We start from the raw sequence: 22119 nt of genomic DNA on the forward strand, positions 1-22119 counted from the left end.
TATCTTTTTTTTGTAAAAAAATATATTTTAATAAATTATTATAAAAATAATGAATTATTACAAAAGTTTTTGCTTTTAATAATTTTTTTGAAATAAAGAACTATTTAAAAATGATGAACATTATTAAACATAAATTGTTTCTCAGTATCAAAATGATATACATTTCTTTTCCCTTTTCCTTGTATCTTTGCACATACATACCATTTTTTAGTTAAAAACTGACTTTGCAATATTTTTCAAGATACAATCATATAATGGCAGAACATTCATTTTTAATGCATTCTGTGCTTAGTAACTAAGATACATATATAAATTGGCAATAAAATAATGAAAATTCTGTAATAAATACTTCATTACTTAAATGCATACAAAATTATGCCATAACATTTTCACAGAAGTCTCCTCCAAACATAACAGTTATATTACCTTTCCTGCTAGCCTTGGAAATATAGATATCCTTGGATAACTGTTTCCTCTCAATACTGCTGTTGTTATGATTGATTGATATAGCTTTGCTATTACTTCATTCTTTCTCTTTACATCTAATGATAATCATTATAATTTGCATTATGTTCAAATATGGAACAACAAAAGCATATGTTTCTCTTCAAAGCTTAATTGTATTTTCTTTCAAAAGTTCAATCTTTGCTTCCTGGTGGTGACTTTCTGAGACTGTTTGCACACATTCTCTCCATCTTGAAACATGAGTTTCAATTTTAGGGGATGAAGTAATTGAATCAGTTGTCAAATTTTATTGTTTTTTTCATTTTTCCTGATGCATGACCAAAGTTTTCCAGCTCTTCTAGTCTGTGTAATTCATTCTATTCAACATTGCCTCAGAACATTCTTGTTGGATATGATCACAATATCATATACTTCGAATTTGGGACCCTTAGGTTTTGTTGACTTGATATTATTGTAGATCTTGTATTCAATGATTATTAAACAAATTGAGAATTTGCTTCTTCCTTTTCAATTGTTTTGTTATGTCTGTTTCTTTGGGATTTAGTCTAAATTGGATAAAGTTGTTAGTCTTTTTCCAATAAAGAAGTGTGCTGATATTAATGGCTGCCTTCATCATGTTACTGTAGCAGTATGTTATTGGACAGTTGCTGACTGCTGCTTCAATTTTGATGTGAATTATTTGTATCTTGTCTTGGTTTAATTTTGCACATCTATTCTTTTTTTTGGTTTTTTTTTCTTTCTTTTTTCTTGTATTATATTCCCTTATGTCCTTCCCACCAAGAAGCATATTCTATGATATATTTACACATCACTCCTTTTTGGGAAAGGATGGTATCTGCTTGTGCTTTATTTTTTGGACTCCAAATTTTCACTAGTTCTTTTGCCATGGTTTTGAACATTTTTGCATTGTATATGTAAGTTGTTGCATTAATGTCTCTCCTGAAAAAGCATTGTAGACAGAGGATAAAGTGTTCCATCATCATGTGTTGCACCTGTTACAAATATAAGGCATATGTTGTTGCACAAGTGAATAAACAAATATACAACTTAATTTAAAACAATATATGATCTTAAAGTACCTGATTCAATCTTGGATTTTATCACAATATGATTAATTGATATAGATTTTGCTTCATTACTTTATTTCCTTACATATAACAATAACTGTTATAATTTGTATTACATTTTAATATGGAACAACAAGAGTGCATTTTTCTCTTTAAATCTTAAGTTATTTTTCTTTCAAAAGTTAAGTCTTTACCTCCTGTTGACTTTCTGAATTGTTTGCCACAATCACTATTTGGATGGCCTCTACTGACTCAAAATGATGTCTCTTTCATTAGTATCTTCATTTCTGGAAAGAGGGAAAAAATCACACGGAGCAGGATCAGGATTCTACATTTTGCTGTAGAATCCTGTTGAAGTACTGATATTTGTTTTTAGGCCAAAAACTCAGCATCACTGAAGAATGAGTGAATGTATTATCAAAATCAGGACTCTATCCATTCTTCATCAGTTTGTGGTGTACATGATAGATACATACCTCCAAACCATTAAACACAACAAGGTAAAACTCTATTGATAGCAAGTAAAATTGTCACCAACCTTGAAATTAGTCCTGCAGTCATCAAAATTATCATCTTTGTAATGTTTTCAATCTACTATGAAGTTCTTCATCAGGAAATTAGAACATAACGTAAATATTGTCAAAGTATGTAAGCATGCTTTGACAATATTTTGTGAACTGCCTCTCTGTACATTATGTGGTATGCATATGAAGCTGATTTAAATTGTATTTCATCTAAAAGTAAATTTTCCTATTAAAATATTCAACAAACATTCCATTATGTTCTAATTTCCTGAAGAAGACCTTCAGAGTAGGTAAAAAATGTTAGAAAGATGCTAATTTTGATGATTGCTGGACTAATTTCAAGGTTGTTAGAGATTTTACTTACCATTACTTTTGTCCAGTTTGACATCGAAGAATTTACCATTGATAGTCTGATTACTTATAATAAATTCCTTGTACTTCCTTGAAGAAACAGATCTCAGCATTTATGATTTTTGACTTTGACACTTGAATTTTTTGTGTTCATTCCACTACTTTGCCCACTGCTGTTCTGTTTTATATTTTTAGAATCATACTAAAACATAAAATTTTCTCTGAAGTTAGTAATAATTTACAGTTTTGATGATATAATAGAAATAAAATGTTAAACTTTATTGATGAAAAGCAATTTCAAACAATTTAAACTTCTTCAGTTTAAAATTGAATATATTTAAAACTTTTTTTTTTTGAATGATTCAGTTAATTTGTAAACAAATTCAAATAGGGTATTTTTTTTAAAATATTAATAAAATATTGACAATAAAAACATATATTTTGATTACTCAACCAAACTAATTTCTACTACTAATCTGAGATAACCTCCTCTTCCTCTGTTGCCTTTAGCCCTCTCCAAAAAATGACAAATGCAATTTCTTCTGTTCTGCAATGAATAGTTTGGAAACTTTTTGTAAGTATGCTATAAGTTTTCATATAGAATCAGACAACATCCCTCCTGTTTGATTCCAAGCTTGGAAGAAAAGGGACTAGTCAGACAAGACCAACTTTATCAGACAGTGACTAAATCACTAGTCTTACAAAATAGACCATGTTCAACATTTTAATTAGTTTGAGAATTTGGTGATCAATCCTCTCATTATCATTAACTGATTTTCAATTCATCTTTAAATAACAAGCCCATTTGGACACATGCCTTAACATGCACTCATTTCCATACACTTCTAGTAATTTTTTGATGAATTTGCACTGATATTTTTTCCATTTCACAGGAAATTTGATTATAGATCTTTGTTTATGATCATGTCACTTATTTTTCCAACATATCTCAAAATCTTATTGTGTATGAAAAATCAATAATAGTTAAAACTGGAACTTCCGCAGTATATAAAGACACTGATCACACCTTTTTAAGGTGTATTCAGTATATTTATTTAGTATATGAAAAATCATTAAAAAAATGGAACAATGCCTCACAATGAAACTTTATACATGTCCAGCAAACAGTTAAGAATAAACATACAGGTGAGCAGATCTTGTCATTGATTCCACCTGCAATATATACTTAAAAAACAATTTATAGCAAGTGCAATTTATGTTTAGTAATGCATGACAAATTTTTGCATTATTACCAGACTTCGGTCTTCCTGTCATTTGTAGTAATGAAAACAATAGATATTCATATCAGTAAGCATTAAAGATGAAAATAAATATTAATACAGTATTTGCAATTTTAGGAGATACAATATGACCCCTATTTATGAGTACTCACTCTGAGAACAAAATATTCTAATCACAAGTGCAATGACATTGAAATTTCTGCATGCTGTGATTAGATGGCATAAAAGTTCTAGTCTAATTTTGTTTCATTCACACTATGCTTTTGTTTGTTACAGTAATGCTGTTCATTTCAACTTGGTTGCACAGTCATCTTTATATTATAGATTCTTCTATTAGTGCAGACTTTTAAGATTGAGTTTAAAGATTTGAGTTTTATTCATTATTTATATAGATATGATTATTGCAATTTTATTTTACTTGTTTTTTCCTTAATTATTGTCTTAATCAATTGTTATTTTCTTATCAGTAAATAAAGAAATCTATACTCTTACACTGTAATAAGGTATATATTTTGAACATGTAAAATAATGGAATAGCTTGTCTCTGTTTAAAAGTGTTTTTCAATCTTTTTTATCTCATGGCACACTTAAACCTATAATTAAATTTCCACAGAAAAAAATCAGGTGATTTGAAGTTGTGTTTGTAAACATTCTTTCGCCATATTACTTGTCACTTAACCCAGAGGAGTGTAATCTGTGTAATCTGTCTATTAATAAATGCCTCTGCTTCAAAATTTCAAAAATTTAATGGAGAGTGATCAGATAAAAATGCATTGAAAGGAACAGACTTGGTAATGCTGGTGAGTAATTTTTAATGTTATCTCTCAAATCCATCATAAATAAATATTCAAAATTTAAATGTTATAACATGTTTCAGAATAGTAACAAATATTGCCAACTTTTGGCATACAAATCTACTCCCACGTAAACTTTTTGTTTTATCATTCAGTAGATGGCAAATCATAAAGGTTTCTACTCAGTATGTATTTGGCCATGAATTATTATTATTCACAGGATACAATAATTTAAAATAAAATTATAAGTAAGCAATGCACATTGATAGTAAGTCATATACAGTGGCTGATTGGTTGACGAACAGATTGGTTAATGAACAAATCAGATAACAAACACTTTTACGAAAGATTTTTATGTTTGGACAACGAACACCTCACAGAACAAATACAAGAAGAAGCAATGTAAAATAATGAATACCGATTGGTCTTCCCTTGTCTTCAGGCAACTATTCGAAACTTTTCAGAGTGCAGGAGACGTCAACATTGATGCTCGACCTGGTATATACTTATTGGATAATATTCCTTTGAACTTTGAAACTTTCCCTTTTATTCCAGCCTTTTATTTTTCTGACAAACAATTCTTTTATAGTATTTGCGAGAATGTCGGGTGGGGACTTGTTAAGTTTTGCATCAGTTTTTATTTTCGAAAGGTGAAAGTATAATAGCAAAGATAGAGGGTGGGCAGAAGATGTTTGATGTTGCTGGGCAGTATGGCTTGAACACGTCTACAGTAGGCTGCAAGTTCAATCTTATCTAAGAAAGATGTATTATCAAGAAGATTCAAGCAGCTTGAGTAACAAAAATCACATTTGAGGAATAAAGAACATTGAAGAGCTCATAATAGAACCTGAAACTGATCTGACAATAGAAGAACGCCAAGAACTCTTGAATGAAGAACACCAAGAAACTGAGCAAGATATGTTTTCTTCTGAAAAAGAAGATTAATGCCGATATCTGCTATTAAAAATCTTTTGAAGTGGGAGGATGTCAGAACAACGGTCTTAGAATGGCATCCAAACCAGGTTGAGTTAATAGGCTTAGGATCCTACAATTACAATGCTATTAATTAATTTTGAAAAATCCTGAAGAAGAGAGAAAAGCAATCAACATTAGACAGATTCTTTAACCCCCACAAATGGAAAAAACATGACTAATAAAAATGCAAGTCTGTGTATATATGTATTTTTATTATTACATATAAATAAATGTAGTAAGAAAGTATATATTTTTTATTTTTGGGGGTCTCCAGAACGAATTAATCAAATTTCCGTAAAAACCTAAGGTAAATTGATAATCAGTTAATGAACAATTTGGATAGCAAACAGTCTTGGAATAGATTATGTTCGTTAACCAATCACCCACTGTATATATAAAATTACATTAATAAAACGTTAACTTTTATATTAGTAGCTTTATCCAAGAAGCAAGTGTATATTGCACTTGCTTCTGGATAATATTTTAAAATTAAAAATGTAAATATGAATAAAAATATATAACATGTTTTGAATAAAGTACATTTTCAAGGAACCAAGTAACTTTGCAATGTGTTTATGTAATAATTATTATTTTGATGGCAAGATTAATTGAGATTAGACAGATTCTGAATCTGTAGAAAAAAGATGTGTCATTAATTTTAAACATATAGAGTAGACACACTACATCTTCAAAATTAAGTATTCATAAATATCTTCAAAATGATTGATGAGAAGAAAAGAAAGGTAGACTAGTTAATGCAGGCACGACCATTTTGTAATATGTTTATTGTGTGATTTAGTGCTTATTTGTGTTTATCTGTTGTACAATATGATAATGCTGTGTAATGTTTGCATATTAGCAATGTTTGTTTAATTAAATACTATTAGCTGTTTCGGGTTAATTGTTGATGTTAGCCATTTAAAGCTAATCTTGGTTATCATTACTATTACTACAGTATGACTTTTAAGTTTGATTATGTAGTAGAGCTAATATATATCATATTATGTGGTTGTGTTAAGATGTATTCTTAAAATATTTCTCTTCTCATTAACTTTTTCCGGCCTGAAAACTATGCCTTCTAGTTTACATTTATTTTGTAAAACGACCAAGGGCAATATAGGTCAGTCAAGGTTATTCAGGTGATGTTATTTTAAAAATTCACCAAAAGTCAAATTGTCATTATATTTATGAAAAAAATCGCATACGTTTAATATCTTTAGTTTTAAATAAAAAATAATAAAATATCATATTTAAGTTTGTGTAGAAATAAACATTTTAGTCCAAGTCAACCGAAATTAAAAATATATTCCTAGTCTTGAGTATAATGAGAGAAAGTACTCTCTAGTCCATTACAAAAACATTAAGTTTAGTAGTATGTAAAACAATCTTGATTAATAAAATATTGATAAAAAGATAAAACACAAAATAATTAATGTTAATTCAAGTAGATATTTCAAATACTTTAGGTTTAATTCTTTGCAATATCAATCTGTATCAGTGGCGTGCAGTGACATTTGATGATAAGGAAACATAGTTTCCTTATCATATGTTTATGTTATGTTATGTTATGTTTCCTTAAAAATTTTAAACAAATATTGGAAATGACAAAAAGAAACAGTTTGTTTATTTTAATTCTAAAATAGATACATTGACATGAAACAAAGATATAAGAAATTGTTTTTATTATTTTTTTATAAACTAACTCTATTCGGCAATTTTTTCCATAAAGTCATTAATTATTACTTTATCATAAAAAATTGCTTGTTGTTGATTCCATCAACGACATCAATTTTTCAATTCCATTCAATTCCATCAAAGTATTTAAAAGCTCTTTTTCTATTGAAAGCAGCGCTAGTGACGACAATCTTTCCTCTGACTGAGTGTTCCTTTCCAATGTATCAGTTCATTTCATGGTGAAAAACTGCACTCAACATACACACTTGTAGATGGTACTATAAAAATTAATGATATTAAATAGTATAATTCTTTTAGTACATCTTTTTTCAGATCGTCATTAATTATGATATATTTTATGTCTAAGAGTGACTTGCCAATATAGTCTGAACACGAATATAAATATTGCAATTCACTAAATATTATTTATTACAAATACTTTATTGTAATAAGAAAAATCTTGTTACAGGGGGTTAGCTTTAGAGAATTACAAAATTACAATTATAACTTATTGAAACATTTTTTTTTAAATATCTTGTTACATAAAATTTGCTAAACATAACTTATTAATCATTCAATCTACATATCATATTTCAAATTCATAAAATGAACAAAAAAGTTATAAATATTATACATCTTACATAATGGAATTTTTCTAGATTGGTTCTGAAATTTTCTTCTTAATTTAAATCAAAAAATCTCTTATAATTTAGATTTACATTGCGCCTCTTCAATCATTGGACATTCAGTAAGAATATAATAAATGATTTATAAAAATGGTTATAAAAATCAAGTAGAACTTGCCTATTCGCTGGCAGAAGAAATTTAATAAATTTAGTGGTAATTATATCCATTCCAGGAGCTGTTTTCGTTTTTTAATTTACGAATTGATAAACCAGTTCTTAAGTTGATATTGGAATATCTAACCTTTTCAGTAATCAGATACTTCGGCATACTATAATTAATATGATACGAATCTTTCAATCCAAAGTAAGAACTAACAGGAAAATGGTTCGATAAGTCACAATTTAATACTTGAATTTCCGAACATAAATCGACTAGAAATTCTAAACATATAAACAGATCAATTGTAGAACTTCCTAAAGTGAATACACAAGTAAATGCAGAAGAATAGACCTTTTCAATTCTGCTATTAAAAATATATAGTTGAACTTGAGTCGTTAATTTTAAAAAGGTCATGATCCATTTTATTCTGTTTAACATCACTTAAGACCCTGAGAGTTCCAATTAATTATTACAAAGTAGGAGTCTTTTTGATTGGACGTAATATCGTATAAACTTTCTTTATTATTATGTGCAGCAAGCAAGGGACTTAATAATTGAGTCTCCACAAAACGTAATTCTTGAATAGAAGTGTTTAAATTGATCGTATGTCATTGTGGAGTGTTCTCAGAAATAGAATACGGGGTAAAAGAATCCAAGTATACCAGCCCCTCTAACACATAGCTATACGTCAAAGAATAACTATCCAACAGTATAGTATCACCTCGGAGTTTTGGATATTTACCTGCTTTCCTTAACTCGCTTAAAAAAGGAATTAATTGTTTACGTCTTAATCTAGATCTTTTTATAAGGTCCTGTGAAATTTGAGTTTCTTTCCATACATTCAATAAGTTTTGCTGTTTCATTTTTATAAAACTCTAATATATGTAATCTCTTATTTGAGTATTTTTAATAATTACTTTAATTGTTGGATACTGTGATTTAGTTATTGGAATAATCGCTATTAAGTCATCCACTGTAACTTCATGTAATTTTAGTGATTCATTAATAAGATTAAACACTTCTAGCTTGGTAGGACTAGTTTTACTGGGATATCTATATAACATTATATTATTGCGATGTTGCACATTAACCATATTGTCCATTCGATACTGCATACTTTCATTTTCTATTTTCAAATTAGCAATTTGTTGTTCAAGATTAATTATTTGGCTATTCATTTTTTGATTCTGGGCTTTAGTTTCTTGGATACTATTACGAATCTGATCCAAATCTTCTTTGATAATAGTCATTTGATTTAATATTCTCGTATTAGAAACATTAATTAATTCAGAAATTTTATTCCATAGTGTTATACATGATATATCAGATGAATTTTTTCCTGGCAAAGAAGATAAAAAATCAAATGGCTCACCTGATAGTTGTGAACTTAGAAGTGTAGTTTCAGGGTTCAAACCTGCGTTTGCAGAGGATGATTCAGGAGAAGTTCTTTCGACTTATAAATTATAGTCAGTAATTAACCTGGAATTAGTGTTCGAAGCAGATTCCTTTCTACTATTTGATTTTGACTTTTGAAGTGGTGATCTTCCTCTTTTAATTGGCGAGCGTTGCATATTAGTTATGTTGATAGATTTTCCAACAATTATAATGTTAACACACAGCACAAACAAATAAATTTTTAACTTAAAATTATTTAACAGGATACGTTCTTTACCTGTATTTGAAGTGAGTAAAAAAACGCACCAGCAGCATCGGCAGACAAAAGTGCCCCCCCAATTCACTAAATATTGTAATTTAGATAAATCAAAAAATTTTCCATAAAATTTAATTAAAGAATGAAAACTTGCTTCGGAAAATTGTTTTTCATAATAATTAAAATTATTAACATCTAAAAGTGATAAAAATTCTAAAGATTTTATGTCTGAAAATATGTCAATATAATTATAATTAAAAGAAAATTCTAATTAAATGTAGCTTTGTAAAGAAACGTACATAAAAATAACATAAAATATTTTTTACTTTTTAAATCTTAAAACAATCCACTTAGTCAGATAGCTCCATACGAGTGGCTAATGGATAGAATCATTGGAAGTGTTATATGATATTTTGGTATGTAGCATCCACAAACTAAATTACAAGAGGTTGATGTTCTGTAAAACATATGCGAATGCCTGTAACCTAGCTGCTTTACACGATTCAAATATTTTCGCTGTGGAAGCTATCCCATATTTGACAATACAGCCCTTCCATTGGAAATATGCATATACAAATTTATATTCGAATATACAATAGAATCTTATCATTGTTTTTCACATGTATAGAAATTTGTAATAAAATATATAATGTGATTATAATAAAATATTAATTTTAAGTAATTCAAAGTATGTTAAAATATGAAAATAATCACATAATATATATTTATATTTTAGAAAATACAAGGGAAGCAGCACTTCCACAGCTTTCATGGACTGCACGCCACTGATCTGTATAGCAATAATTCTTGAAAGTATATAATAAAGCAAAGTTTAAATTCTTATTCTTAATAATTAAATCATTTTCAAGCAGCAAAAGTTTTTCAAAACAATGAAATTTACTGATTTTAGTAAACCTATACATATTTGAAAGAGATTAAATACAGTGGAAATTCTCAGGCTAAGATTGTCTCGACACAAAAATAAAAATGCCTTTATACTTTTTAAAAATAAGCATAAAACTTTGTGATTTTGTTAATTTTATACAATTGTCTGTCAATATTTATTCATCAATTACTTTTAATTACTATTTGTGAAGAAACTATAGAGGAGTAATATTTATCTTGTCATATTATGATAACTAAAAAACTAAGATTAAGGAAAATATGATGTTTCTATGTATATATTGTCTACTTGGACCTTGTTTATTAATAGGACTTATTATACAAAATATCTGTTTTCACCGGGTGAAAATAGATATTTTGTTTTGACTAAGAAACCCTCTATATAAACATTCCAAGAACACGATGTATTAATAATCAACTAACCATTATAATATTAATTAATTTAGAAATTACATGCTAGGAACAACTAGAGATAGACATTAGATGCCATCTCTTAACTATAGTAGTAACTATAATTTAACTTTAAATTTAGAATTTTAGAATAGACTGGAAGAAAAGAATCGGTCCAGAGCAGGAGTTGAACCCACAACCTCCTCTTATTGTGTGGTGCACTGATCAGTTACAAATTATATCTAAAATTTAAATGTGTCTGGAAGGGAAGAGTTGCTCAGAAGTCTAGGTGGTGTAACTGGTCAGTGCACCACACGATAAGCGGAGATAGCAGGTTCGACTCCTGTTCTGGGCCAATTCTTTTCTTCCAGACTACTCTAAAATTCTAAATTTAAAATTAAATTATAGTTACTACTGTACTATAGTTAAGAGATGGTGCCTAATGTCTACCTCTAGTTGTTCCTAGCATGTAATTTCTAAATTAATATTTGTAGCATAATTTCTGTCCAATTAATTTGGCTGATGGTTGGTTGAAGAAATCCTCTTTTTGCTAATCAGAAACTACACCAGTATAATAAGTTCTATTAATAAATAAGGTCCAAGCAGACAATGTATATACAGAAATGTAAAACATAGATGTAAAAAGAATTAAAAGAAGATATGTTTTATTTTCATTGAAATTTAAAAATTATTAATATCTTTAAAATCTTTATTTTTGAAAGCAAAGCTATTTTAGTATAAATTATAAGAATATCATGAATTTATCATATCTGTTTTGATGATTATGATGCTGAGGTAAGCACTGTAAAAATATGGAAAGTATTCATGTGGGGAAAAAATTAAAATTCCATATTAAATATACTGGGTATTCCACTTAAACCAATTTGCTTGCATTATGAAATTAAGAAATAATTTTATCATTACTTTTTGTCAGACTAATTATTCTTATAAAATATTTTGGAAATGAGTGTCTTGTGGATTATTACATTTTGGTACACATTTGAACATGTTCAACTACACCTTATCAAAATGGTGACTTTAATAACTCAGTAGTATTATACATCTTCAGTTTATCTGACATATGAGCATTTGATTCATAAATTTTGCCCTTCAAGTGTCCCTACAGATAAAAATCATGAATTGACAGGTCAAGATAATTTAAATGCTACAAATTTTTTGTTGACAGTTCATTTTTCTGGTAAAGTATAGTTAGTTAACTGGGCATACAATTGCTCACATATTAGAAACTCTGGGTTTCCAGCATGCTGATCTTTCTTGTTTTTTGTGTGGCATACCAGTCATTCTGAAAAAATACGTTACTTTAAGTCAAACTCGTATACTTATGCTTTATAAATATGCTTTGCTCTTGATAAAATTAAAGGAAGAAAAGTAAAAAATCTCTATTAATTATGATAAAATATATTCTTTTTTATTTAGGATTTTTGTCTCATTCAGTTTCATTTTTACATATACAGGATGTTTCAAAACTATATGTCAGAAATGTAAAGGCAGGTAGAGGGGGGCTAAATAAGCAGATTTTGTATAGGAATGTGGATGTGGAAATGCAGCATTGAAGTCCTAGCATGTAAGGCAGTATTAACAACAGGTAAGTGAAAAAACAAGACAAAGAAAAGCAAAAATTTATTTATCAAGCAGTTTACAATAGCTGCTCGAAAGAGTGACTACCAACAGCAATACAAGATTCACAGAGGCAGCGCACGGATTGGTGTATATTAGTAAAAATGTCAGGCATATCACGCACGTTTCCAGCAGCAACAGACAATCGGGCAACCAGATCTTCAGATGTTATGGGACTATCATACACCATGCTCTTAATGTGACCCCAAAAGTAGAAATCCAAGCATGTCAAATCTGGAGAGCGCTGTGGCCAAGGAACAAATCTGCCCCATCCTATCCAATGCTGGCTGTAGATAGTGTCCAGGTGATTCCTGATGTTCCTCCATCATGCTGGAATCACATTGACCAGAAGTTCAGGTAAGACATCTTGTAGGAAGATGCTGTATGTGTGGCCAGTTAAACTAGGTAGAATGTACGGTCCTACAAAGTTATTGTGCACAATGCCTACCCATACATTAATTGAAAACCTTTCTTGGTAGTCATGTGTTCTTGTGCCATGTGGATTATCATGAGCCCAAAGGTGAGAATTATGGATACTCAACTGAGAAAAGGTAGCCTCATCAGTGAATAAAACATCTGCAGGGAAGGTGACATTGGCTGCAGACAGTCTTCTCTCATCTTTACACACGAGTACAAGCCTGCTGTAGGTACCAGCAGGCAAAGTTGACACGCAGAGGATAATTGGCAGGGGTCAATGCTTGCACTCTGCAAATGATACAGATGCATTCCATCTTTATGTAAAGTCCTCCAAACAGTTGCATGGCTCACACCCAACGCACGTCCAACAGCTCTCGAGCTTGTCATAGGACTATCCTCTGCTGTGTGTAATACTGCTTCCACTGCAGGCAGTCTGTGATATCTTCCAGTGCCCGTATCATGCCTAGAAGCATAAACCGATCTACTCATGCACAACTCCCAATGAAGACACTCAAATGTTCGGCGATCTGGCAGATTCCTACCCAGAAATTGCTCCGTGTACAGTACATCCTTTGAGCAGCTGCTCATTTCCTTGTGCAACCCCATACATAAAATGTATGTCGGCAAGCTCCAGCATTGGTGTAACGATGCATGTTGCTCAAAATCCATGTGGGGAATGATGATTCAAGCCAACGAAACGCTTTCATCCACTGAACTCAACAGCACCCTCTCACAACATTTCTGCACCCACATTCCTATGAAATCTGCTTATTTAGGTCCCCTCCACCTGCCTTTACATTTCTGACATATAGTTTTGAAACACCCTGTATATTTATTATAAGCAGACTTGTCAATATTGTCTTTCTGTTTGAACAATTCAAACATAACATATTTATTGCATAATTTTTTTCTCTATTTCTGGAGTTGTTTCAGATAGAAATTATCTGAAGTAACTCAAAAATATTCTTTTTAATAATTTCATTGTGTGCTAAGAAATTCTAGGAATTTCAGAAGTTTCTGAAAGTTTCTAGAAATTGTATAGATAATTTTTAGTAGTACAGTAGAACCTCCATTATCCGGATTTTCGATTATCCGGATTGTTCAAAATAAACAAAAATTTTACGAATTTGCTGATTTGCACTTGGCGAATCATGACATTGTTTATGTACGTGATGGAATGCATAATTTTTTTTTGTTTCAACAACATCTCACCCAGCACAGTGGTCATAAACTCTTAAATATATTTTACATAGTAATAAAAATATAACTTGACATATGTATTTATAAATAATTTATATTCAAATTACATTATTTCTATGACCAAGGGTAACGTAAGGCATGGACGAAGTGGGCCACCGCCTATGCCTCGCGGTCCGACGGGCCTCGCGCCTCGAAGGTTTACGCATTATTTAAAAACCGCGAACGCGACGAAAAAATTTTACTCATCATAAAACGATAAATAGTTTGTCAAATTTTTATTCATAAAAATGCAGTTTCAACTGCTTTTTATTTTATAAAATCCGTCTTCTTGCGCCACCAGAGGGCCTTTTAAACAATAGGTAGTCTGTTAGCGTTGGTCAGTAGTAGTCCAAATTCAATACGAACGTTTGTTTCTTGAAAATTTGATTATGATTTAAATACAGTATTCACTTTTAATATTACCGACATGTCATCGAAAAGAAAACGTGTTGTATTATCATTAAAAGACAAATTAAAGTATTTATTTCGATTATCCGGATTTTTCCGTATCCGGACTACCTTCATCCCCAGTTAGTCCGGATAATCGAGGTTCTACTGTAGTTAGAGATTTTTTTTGGAATGATATCAGAGTATGTGATGGAGAATAAGAAGATAAAAAAGAAATGTTCACATTTAAATAAAATTTGAAATTTATCTTTTATGACCATTAAATATTGTAAATAATTTTTTAATAACTGTGAAAATATGAAAATTACAACAATAATTTGTATTTTCTTATTATTTGTGTATTTCTGGGTTTGTATTTATTTATTTTTTTGTTATTTTTACTTAAGCTTTATCAAAAAATAATTTTGCTGTTATTTTCTTTTTCAATACTTTCACATGTTTGCTAAAGAAGTACTTTTTTGATAAGTATAAAATTAATAGAAAATGAACACTTTAAAAGCAAATTAAACTAAACTTTTGTGAAGAAATAATCATGCAGTTAGTATCAAAGAAACATAAGCTGTGAAAAGAAAAACAATCCAATATATAGATTTTTTGATTTTTGTATTTCTACTTGTATAGTATTGACAGTTCTATGAAATATTAGGTAATAAGTTGAAAAATTCTTAGTTTCTTGATTCTTCAAAAATGCAATTATTATGTAATATCATAGTTTGAAAAAAGAAAATACGCATAATTAAAATGAAAATTAATTAATTAATATATCAGCAATTTATATATAAACAAAAATTTAGTCTTCTCAATATATATGTATTATATACCTGACATAAGTTCGGTTTCTTCATGGTGAATTGGAAGTGTGTCAGAAGACAAAACAGTTCCAGACAAGGTGTAAATAGGAGATTCATCAACAGAATGAGTAGTCGTTTTCATTGTGGAATGTGGAACATTAATATTAGAAACTGAGGTAGGTGATAATTTGCTGATAGATGGACTTGAGCCTGGTTCACTAGAATGCATTTTTTCTTCATAATTTTTCATATATGATTCCATATCTTGCTCATAACTTTCTCCAGAGAAACTAACTGAATGAACATGTGGTTGAGCAGATATTTCTTGAGTGACACGTACAATATTACCTTCACCATCTGTTGCTTCGTACTGCTGTAGCTGTGTAGTTGATTGTAGAGTGTCAAAAGATTTAATAAATTCTAATGATTGTTTTTCAGCATCTGGACCTGTGAACTTTTGACTGTGAATTTTAGGTTCAGATACTTTACTAGTTTTAACTGTCCTAATAATAACTACATTTCCTTTATCATCAATAATTCTTTCTTCGTGTTTTTCATCTTTTGAATCTTGTGCTATAGATTTTTTTAAAAAGTCTTTAAATTTTTCTTCAATATTCGGTTCTTGTGTATCATCAGAACTAGATTTTTTGACCTGGACTAAATGTTTTTCAGTTTCTTCACCACAGTGATCTACATGATTGATTAATTTTGAGTCTGATTTATAAAATGTTTCTGATGATTCACTAATAGAATCACTTATTTCTGACTTTTGTAATAAATCATTAATTAATGTTTCATCATCTTTAGATGTTTGAGGAATTTTGACAATTTTCCTGATTCTTCTAATATGTTTTATGTTACCATCTTCATCCACAAATTTACATTCTTCAGGTTCTGATTCCTCGCAAGCTGTATCAGACTTTGCCAGTTCTTCATTATCAACCGAAGGAATTGGGGATGTTTCTGAAGCATCTTTTGTTTGAACTTTCACAATTCTTCTAATACGTTTGATGATTACATTACCTTTTTCATCAACAGTTCGTCTCTCTTCAACAGTTTCACTTGGTTCTTTTAAATAAGGACTTTCTCTTCCACTAGATGGATTACTATCGGGTGGAAGAGGTGTGACAATTCTTCTTATTCTACGAATAATGATATTACCTTTCTCATCTGTAGTTTTGATTTCTCTTATTTCAGAATCTGCATCACTGAAATCTGATCTAATAGATGCAACTGATTCCCTGCCAGATAACATATCACGTGTAATAGGAGACTCACATCTAGGATCCTGAAAGTACTTCTCCTGAAGGGAGTCAGTTTGACTCACATCAGGAGAAGTTATTTGACTATCATCACTAACAGATGATTTTTGAACAAATTCTTGAAGGTGTTTATCAATATCAGAACTCTGAGAATCAGGCATTTTTATTATACGCCTTGATCTGCGAATTATTTTTACATTTCCTTTATCATCAGTTGTTCTTGTTTCTTCCACTTCTGGTTCTGCTTGTTCACTTTTTTCAATATCTGGATTTGATAATTCATCTCTCTGAACTGTGACAATGTGCCTGATTCGCCGAATAATACGAATATTTCCAAGTTCATCCACAGTTTTAATTTCTTCCACCTGTTCACCTCCTTTCCTAGATGATATTACTTTAGTATCACTGAATCTATCTTCCACTTGTTTTTGTAGAGAATCCTCACTAATGCTAGTTTGATCCTTATCATCTTCATCAGAGTCATGCATTACATCAGGAAATTTACCTTTTTCAATAATGTTTCCTTCTTCATCAACTTCTTCATCTTGAACATCATCTTTAGTCAAGGTTAAAGATAAATCTTTAGTTACAATTTTTGACTGAATATGAGTTGTATCTAAAGAAACATATTCTTTTGAAGAGGTAGTATCATCTTTCAAGCTTTTAATAGTTTTAGATTCTTCAATTGAATCAATAATGTTCTGATCTTCTTCACTCACATTTAAGACACAAGTTTGATTTGTAACATCTAATTTCTTTACTATTTCAGACACTGGATGTATATTTCCTTCTTTATCCATATAGGATTTAGTTTGATCTGGGGCAGATTGTACATTACCTTCATAATCTAAGTACATATCTTGAGTATCTCTACGAAGTTGAGAATCGACAACATTTCTATATGCTTGCATCATCCTATTTGGATCTAATGAATCTGTGCTTGAAGCCATAAGAGTTTCTTCTCCAGATGTTTGTATACTATTTAAGCTTGATGACATAATAGAATCAGTCTCAAATTGATAAGTAGCATGAGTTGCAGCTGTTGAACTACTTGGCTCTAAAGAATCTGTACTTGATATTAAACTTGGAATGAATTTAGGCTCATGTTCTAAATATTTTGTACTTGCTATACATTCTTCATGCAATGAATCATCAAATTCTACAGTATCAATACCTTTATCAGACAGTTGAGATACATCTAATTCATCTTTAGGAAGTTCTAAACTTTCACGCAGGGAATCTTCATCTAGGTCTTTTTCCTCATATAAAGAATCTTGCATTAATATTTTTTGATCCTCTTGGAGTGAATCTACGTCTCCAGTTTTATCTTCTTTCAAGGAATCTTGTTCATGATCTTTAACTTCATGGAGAGAATCATGTTCTAGTGAATTATCCTGATCTTCATTTAATGAATCTTCATTAGCATCATGACTTTCTACTGTTAAAGATGATTTTGCAGGTGTTAATTCTTTAACACATATGTCTAATTCCTTTGTTTCCTTTTGCATTAGCACAATATTATTTAAATTTCCATCAAGAGAATCGGAATCTTGTTCTTTTGGTGTTGGGGATGGAATTTGATCTATAGGCCTAATATCCTTTTCTAAACTTTCACTTAAAGACTTTATTTCAGTTTTTCTAATACTTTTTAAACTCTGTTTGGGCATTGGTTCAACTTGAAAGCTTTCAACATTTGTCTGAGCTTGTCTAATTATTTCATCAATTTCACTTAATCTTTTTTCATAATCATCTGAATCTATTGAATCCATATCTTCTGGTCCAGATAATGTTTCTTGGCTTGTTTCTGATGCTTGACTTTCATGTCCTTCTTCTATTTCTGAAAGTCTAGCTGCTTCTTCACGTGCAACACTTTCTATACGTTCTGCTTCAGCACATTCTCTCTCTAATCTTTCAAATTCAGTGAGTGAATTCATTGAAACGTCATCATGTTCTCCACTTTTACTTATCGATGGACGTCCATTTAATGAATCTACAGATCCTTGGCTTAACTTTCTTCCTGTTGCTATTTCTGCTTCTAATCTTTCGAATTCTTGTAAAGAAGACATAGAAGAATCATCATGTTCTCCACTTTTTGTATAAAGTTTAGGTCCAAGCAAAACATCCAAATCTGAGAACACCTGTTTATTATTTTCAATTAAGTTCTTTGATTCTTGTAAGTCTTCATCAAATATTTCTTCATCTTCTTCTTGATGTGTATACAGATCTCCATAACCAGATTCTACATATTTTGGAATCTCATCATAATGAGGTTCAGCTGCAAAATGAACTCCATATTCAAAATGAGTCTTATTATCAGTTTCTTCAATATCATCACTACATTTATCACTCCCAATATCCATTGCTTCCTCCATGATTTCAGCAGATTCTTGTTGAAATACACTTTCAGTGGGAAAACCTTCTTCTCTAGATTCCATATCTGCAGTGAGGGCAGTTTCATAAAATTTATTAACAGTGATATCAGTTGGTTCATCTGTTTCAGATTCACTAAATACATTTTGATGTAGATAAATCGTTTCTGATTCAGTATGTTTTACACAGATGTCTTCTTCAGAAATTGAAATATTTTTTTGAGTAATAGTAGCTAATTTAGATAATTGCTCACTTTCAGGTAAAAGCATTTCATCTAAAATTTCATCTGATGGCTCAGGAGTTATTGGTCTTTCAATAATATCAGTCAAACGATCATCTTCTGTTTGTGATTCATCACTAAGAATTTTCTTAATTTCTTGATCAACTTGATCATCAGATATAGATATGCGTGTGCGTATATACTCTTCTTCATTAAATATTTCTGTTTCTTTGATGTCAGAAGCAGAAACTGATTCTTCAAAAGCATTTTCTATGTTTTCTGAATGCATTAATGTGCTCTCAGGTATATCTTGCCTTGCAGATTTTTGAGAAATATCATAAAATGTATCTTTTGTTATATCAATTACATCAGTTTCCTTTATTTTTTCAATAGTAAATGTTTCATCATCATATTCAGGAATGTAACTTACTGCAACTGGTCCATTAAGGTTAGCATGTGATATAAATGATTCTGTTTCTTTATCACTTTTTGTACTTGTGTCCTGTTTACCAATATATGACATTTGAGAATGAAAATCCTCTGTATATTCTATTTCTTCACTAACTGGAAATTGTTTATTGTCATATTCATCAGTTATCAAATTGACATCTGAGGAAATAGCTTCTATTTTACCATTAGTAATAAAAATGTGTGATTCTTTTATCTCCATTGATTCTTTTGTTAATTGAAAAGTTTTGGAAGTAGGAGAAGTTTCATCTGCCTTTTCATAACTCAGTTCTTTTATTTTGTCATCAGGTTTTATTTCATCTGTTTTTGTTGTTGAAGTTTCAATTTCTGCAGGAAATATTTCTTCATCAGGAATTAATTTTCCGTCATCATCACTCTGTATCATATCAGGCATAATTTCTTTGTCATCAGATGCAAATATCTGTGAATCTGTTTTAATATCATCTTCATCTGGAATTTTGATTGATGCATTTTGAAATAATGGGCTTTTAGCAACTTCTGTTCTGATTTCTTCAATAATTTCTTGTGCAATTTTGGTTGCTTCCTCTCTTGAAGGAATTTCTAAACTCTTGTCAACTGATTCACTTTCATATTTATCTTCTTTTATTTCTAATTTTGAAATGCTTTCTTCACTTAAAACTTGTTCTTCTGGAACTACTGATGACTGTTCAGTTGTCATACCAATTTCAAAATCTTCTAATTTCATTCTCACAACTTCATAAGGACTTCTAACCATTTCACGATTTACAGCTTCACCAACATCAATATTATCAATTCCCATAAAAGCAGTATTATCAAAAGCCATTTGTGTTCTGTATTTTATTTGGGCTTCTGATTCTGATTCACAAATTATACTACTTTGTGTCGTTACATCTGTTGTTTTTTGAACAGTATCAGTTATATCTGAAGATGGTTCTGCATAAAATACTTCTTGATCAGAATATTCATTTTCACTTATTAATTTCTGTTCCTCTATCTTTTCATCTACATCATCAAGAATTAATGGGCTCTCTGATTTTGAATGACTTGTTTTTATATCAGTACATGAATCTATATCTGTTGAGAGTATTGAATGATATTCTGATTCATCTAACTTAGGAGGAGAAATAGGAGGCGAAATAGGTGGCATGGATTGTGAAATTGGTGAATGGATATCAATAGGACTTTTAGCAGAAAGATCTTCTGGTTCTTTCTTATCAAGAAGAGTCGAATCGTGCTCTTCAGTGTCAATAGATTCACTTGCTGCCCTATGCTGCTCTTCTTTAGCATGCTCTAAAATGTTAGTAAATAGCATTAGTGTTAATTTAAGCTTATCTAGGATAGTAATTTATAAATATTAGATTATTATTTGTTAGTTTAGGTTAATGGAAAAAATACTAAATATTTATATTGTTAAATATTATTTTTATATTAAAATAATGATTATTAATTATAATGAAAAATAATAAATATTTCAAGTATTACTCAATTTATTTATTGACTTATTTATAAATATAAAAATATGTAGAAGAAACTAAGTCATCTTCCTTTCCATCCTGTCCAATCACAAGGAACAAAAACTCTTCCTTCAGAGCTGATCTTTTATTAGAGGCTCTGCCTTTGCAAAAGTATGTAAAATAGTTTGAAACAGTTTACTCAGTTTCTTCTGTATTTTTATATTGTGAATATATTGTCTGCCTTTTTAATTGAAATTATAACTTATTTATCTTTTGAAAAAATATAAAAGTACCATTATTAAAGTATATTCTATTTAAGCTGTGCAATGTTTTGTTTAGTTTAAATTGGTTGAATATTCATTCTATTTTAACATATTTTGTGAATTTGAATTTTTCCTTAAGTTTAAGTATGTGGAACATACATTCTACTTTTGTTTTACAATTGAGATCCCTTAAAGAAAGACATTGAATATGCCCAATAACTTTACTAAGTGATATTAAAATGTATACTAAACTTTAAGGTATGGATGTTTTCAGTTGTTGCATATAACAAAGAAATATGAATAGTGGAAGAATGATAGTGGCATCAATTATAGAAACCAAGATAATTGAAGTTTAAAAAATCCCAACCCATAATAATTAAAATAAAATAACTATTAGAAAACAATTAGAAATTTAATAGAGGAATTTCATTTATCTTGATACTGAAAATTATCATCAAATTAACATAAAATAAAAAAAACATCTAATTAAGGAAACTAATAGTAAAAAATCTTTCAGAAATGTTTTCACCCTATTTTGACTAATTTCAGCTCTTGAAAAGGATAGAGAGACTACAACATTTTACAGGAAATATTTCTCCTAGAAAAAATAATTCCTATAATTAAGACACCTCAGTGGCAGAATTGACTTGGCAAAAATAGCTCTTTAGTTCATAGAGAAAACAATCAGTACAGTATAATCATTGGAATGTGTAGACATTTAAATAATCTGTTAATAGTCTATTGAAATGCTGATGAACATTACTAGGAATTTTTGGACAAAATTTT

General features: G+C 29.8%; 2 protein-coding genes across 13 annotated transcripts in view; one reads left to right on the top strand and one right to left on the bottom strand.

Moving 5' to 3' along the window:
* Nucleotides 1-22119, top strand: part of LOC111640007 — a 106225-nt gene that overhangs the window by 19434 nt on the left and 64672 nt on the right. For 4 of the 6 annotated variants that reach the window (XR_002759197.1, XR_002759195.1, XM_023386008.1 and 1 more), the window contains one exon: nucleotides 4262-5080. The exons of 1 other annotated variant lie outside the window; for it this stretch is intronic. Coding sequence is in view for 2 of the 5 variants with exons in the window: in XM_023386008.1 (XP_023241776.1) it covers nucleotides 4262-4295 (34 nt within the window). In the remaining 3 variants the exon portion in view is untranslated. Of the gene's footprint in view, nucleotides 1-4261; nucleotides 5081-22119 lie in introns of those variants that run through there. One more of the 6 variants, XR_002759196.1, reaches the window with a different exon arrangement.
* The window catches only part of LOC111640004 (centrosomal protein of 290 kDa-like), a 78827-nt gene that overhangs the window by 13354 nt on the left and 43354 nt on the right, over nucleotides 1-22119 (bottom strand). For all 7 annotated transcript variants that reach the window (XM_023386001.1, XM_023386002.1, XM_023385999.1 and 4 more), the window contains one exon: nucleotides 15345-20906. In XM_023386001.1, coding sequence (XP_023241769.1) covers nucleotides 15345-20906 — 5562 coding nt within the window. The remainder of the gene's footprint in view (nucleotides 1-15344; nucleotides 20907-22119) is intronic.

Source organism: Centruroides sculpturatus, unplaced genomic scaffold, assembly GCF_000671375.1.
Source record: "Centruroides sculpturatus isolate CEXI.00-Female unplaced genomic scaffold, Cexi_2.0 scaffold1404, whole genome shotgun sequence".
NCBI classification, from domain to species: domain Eukaryota; kingdom Metazoa; phylum Arthropoda; class Arachnida; order Scorpiones; family Buthidae; genus Centruroides; species Centruroides sculpturatus.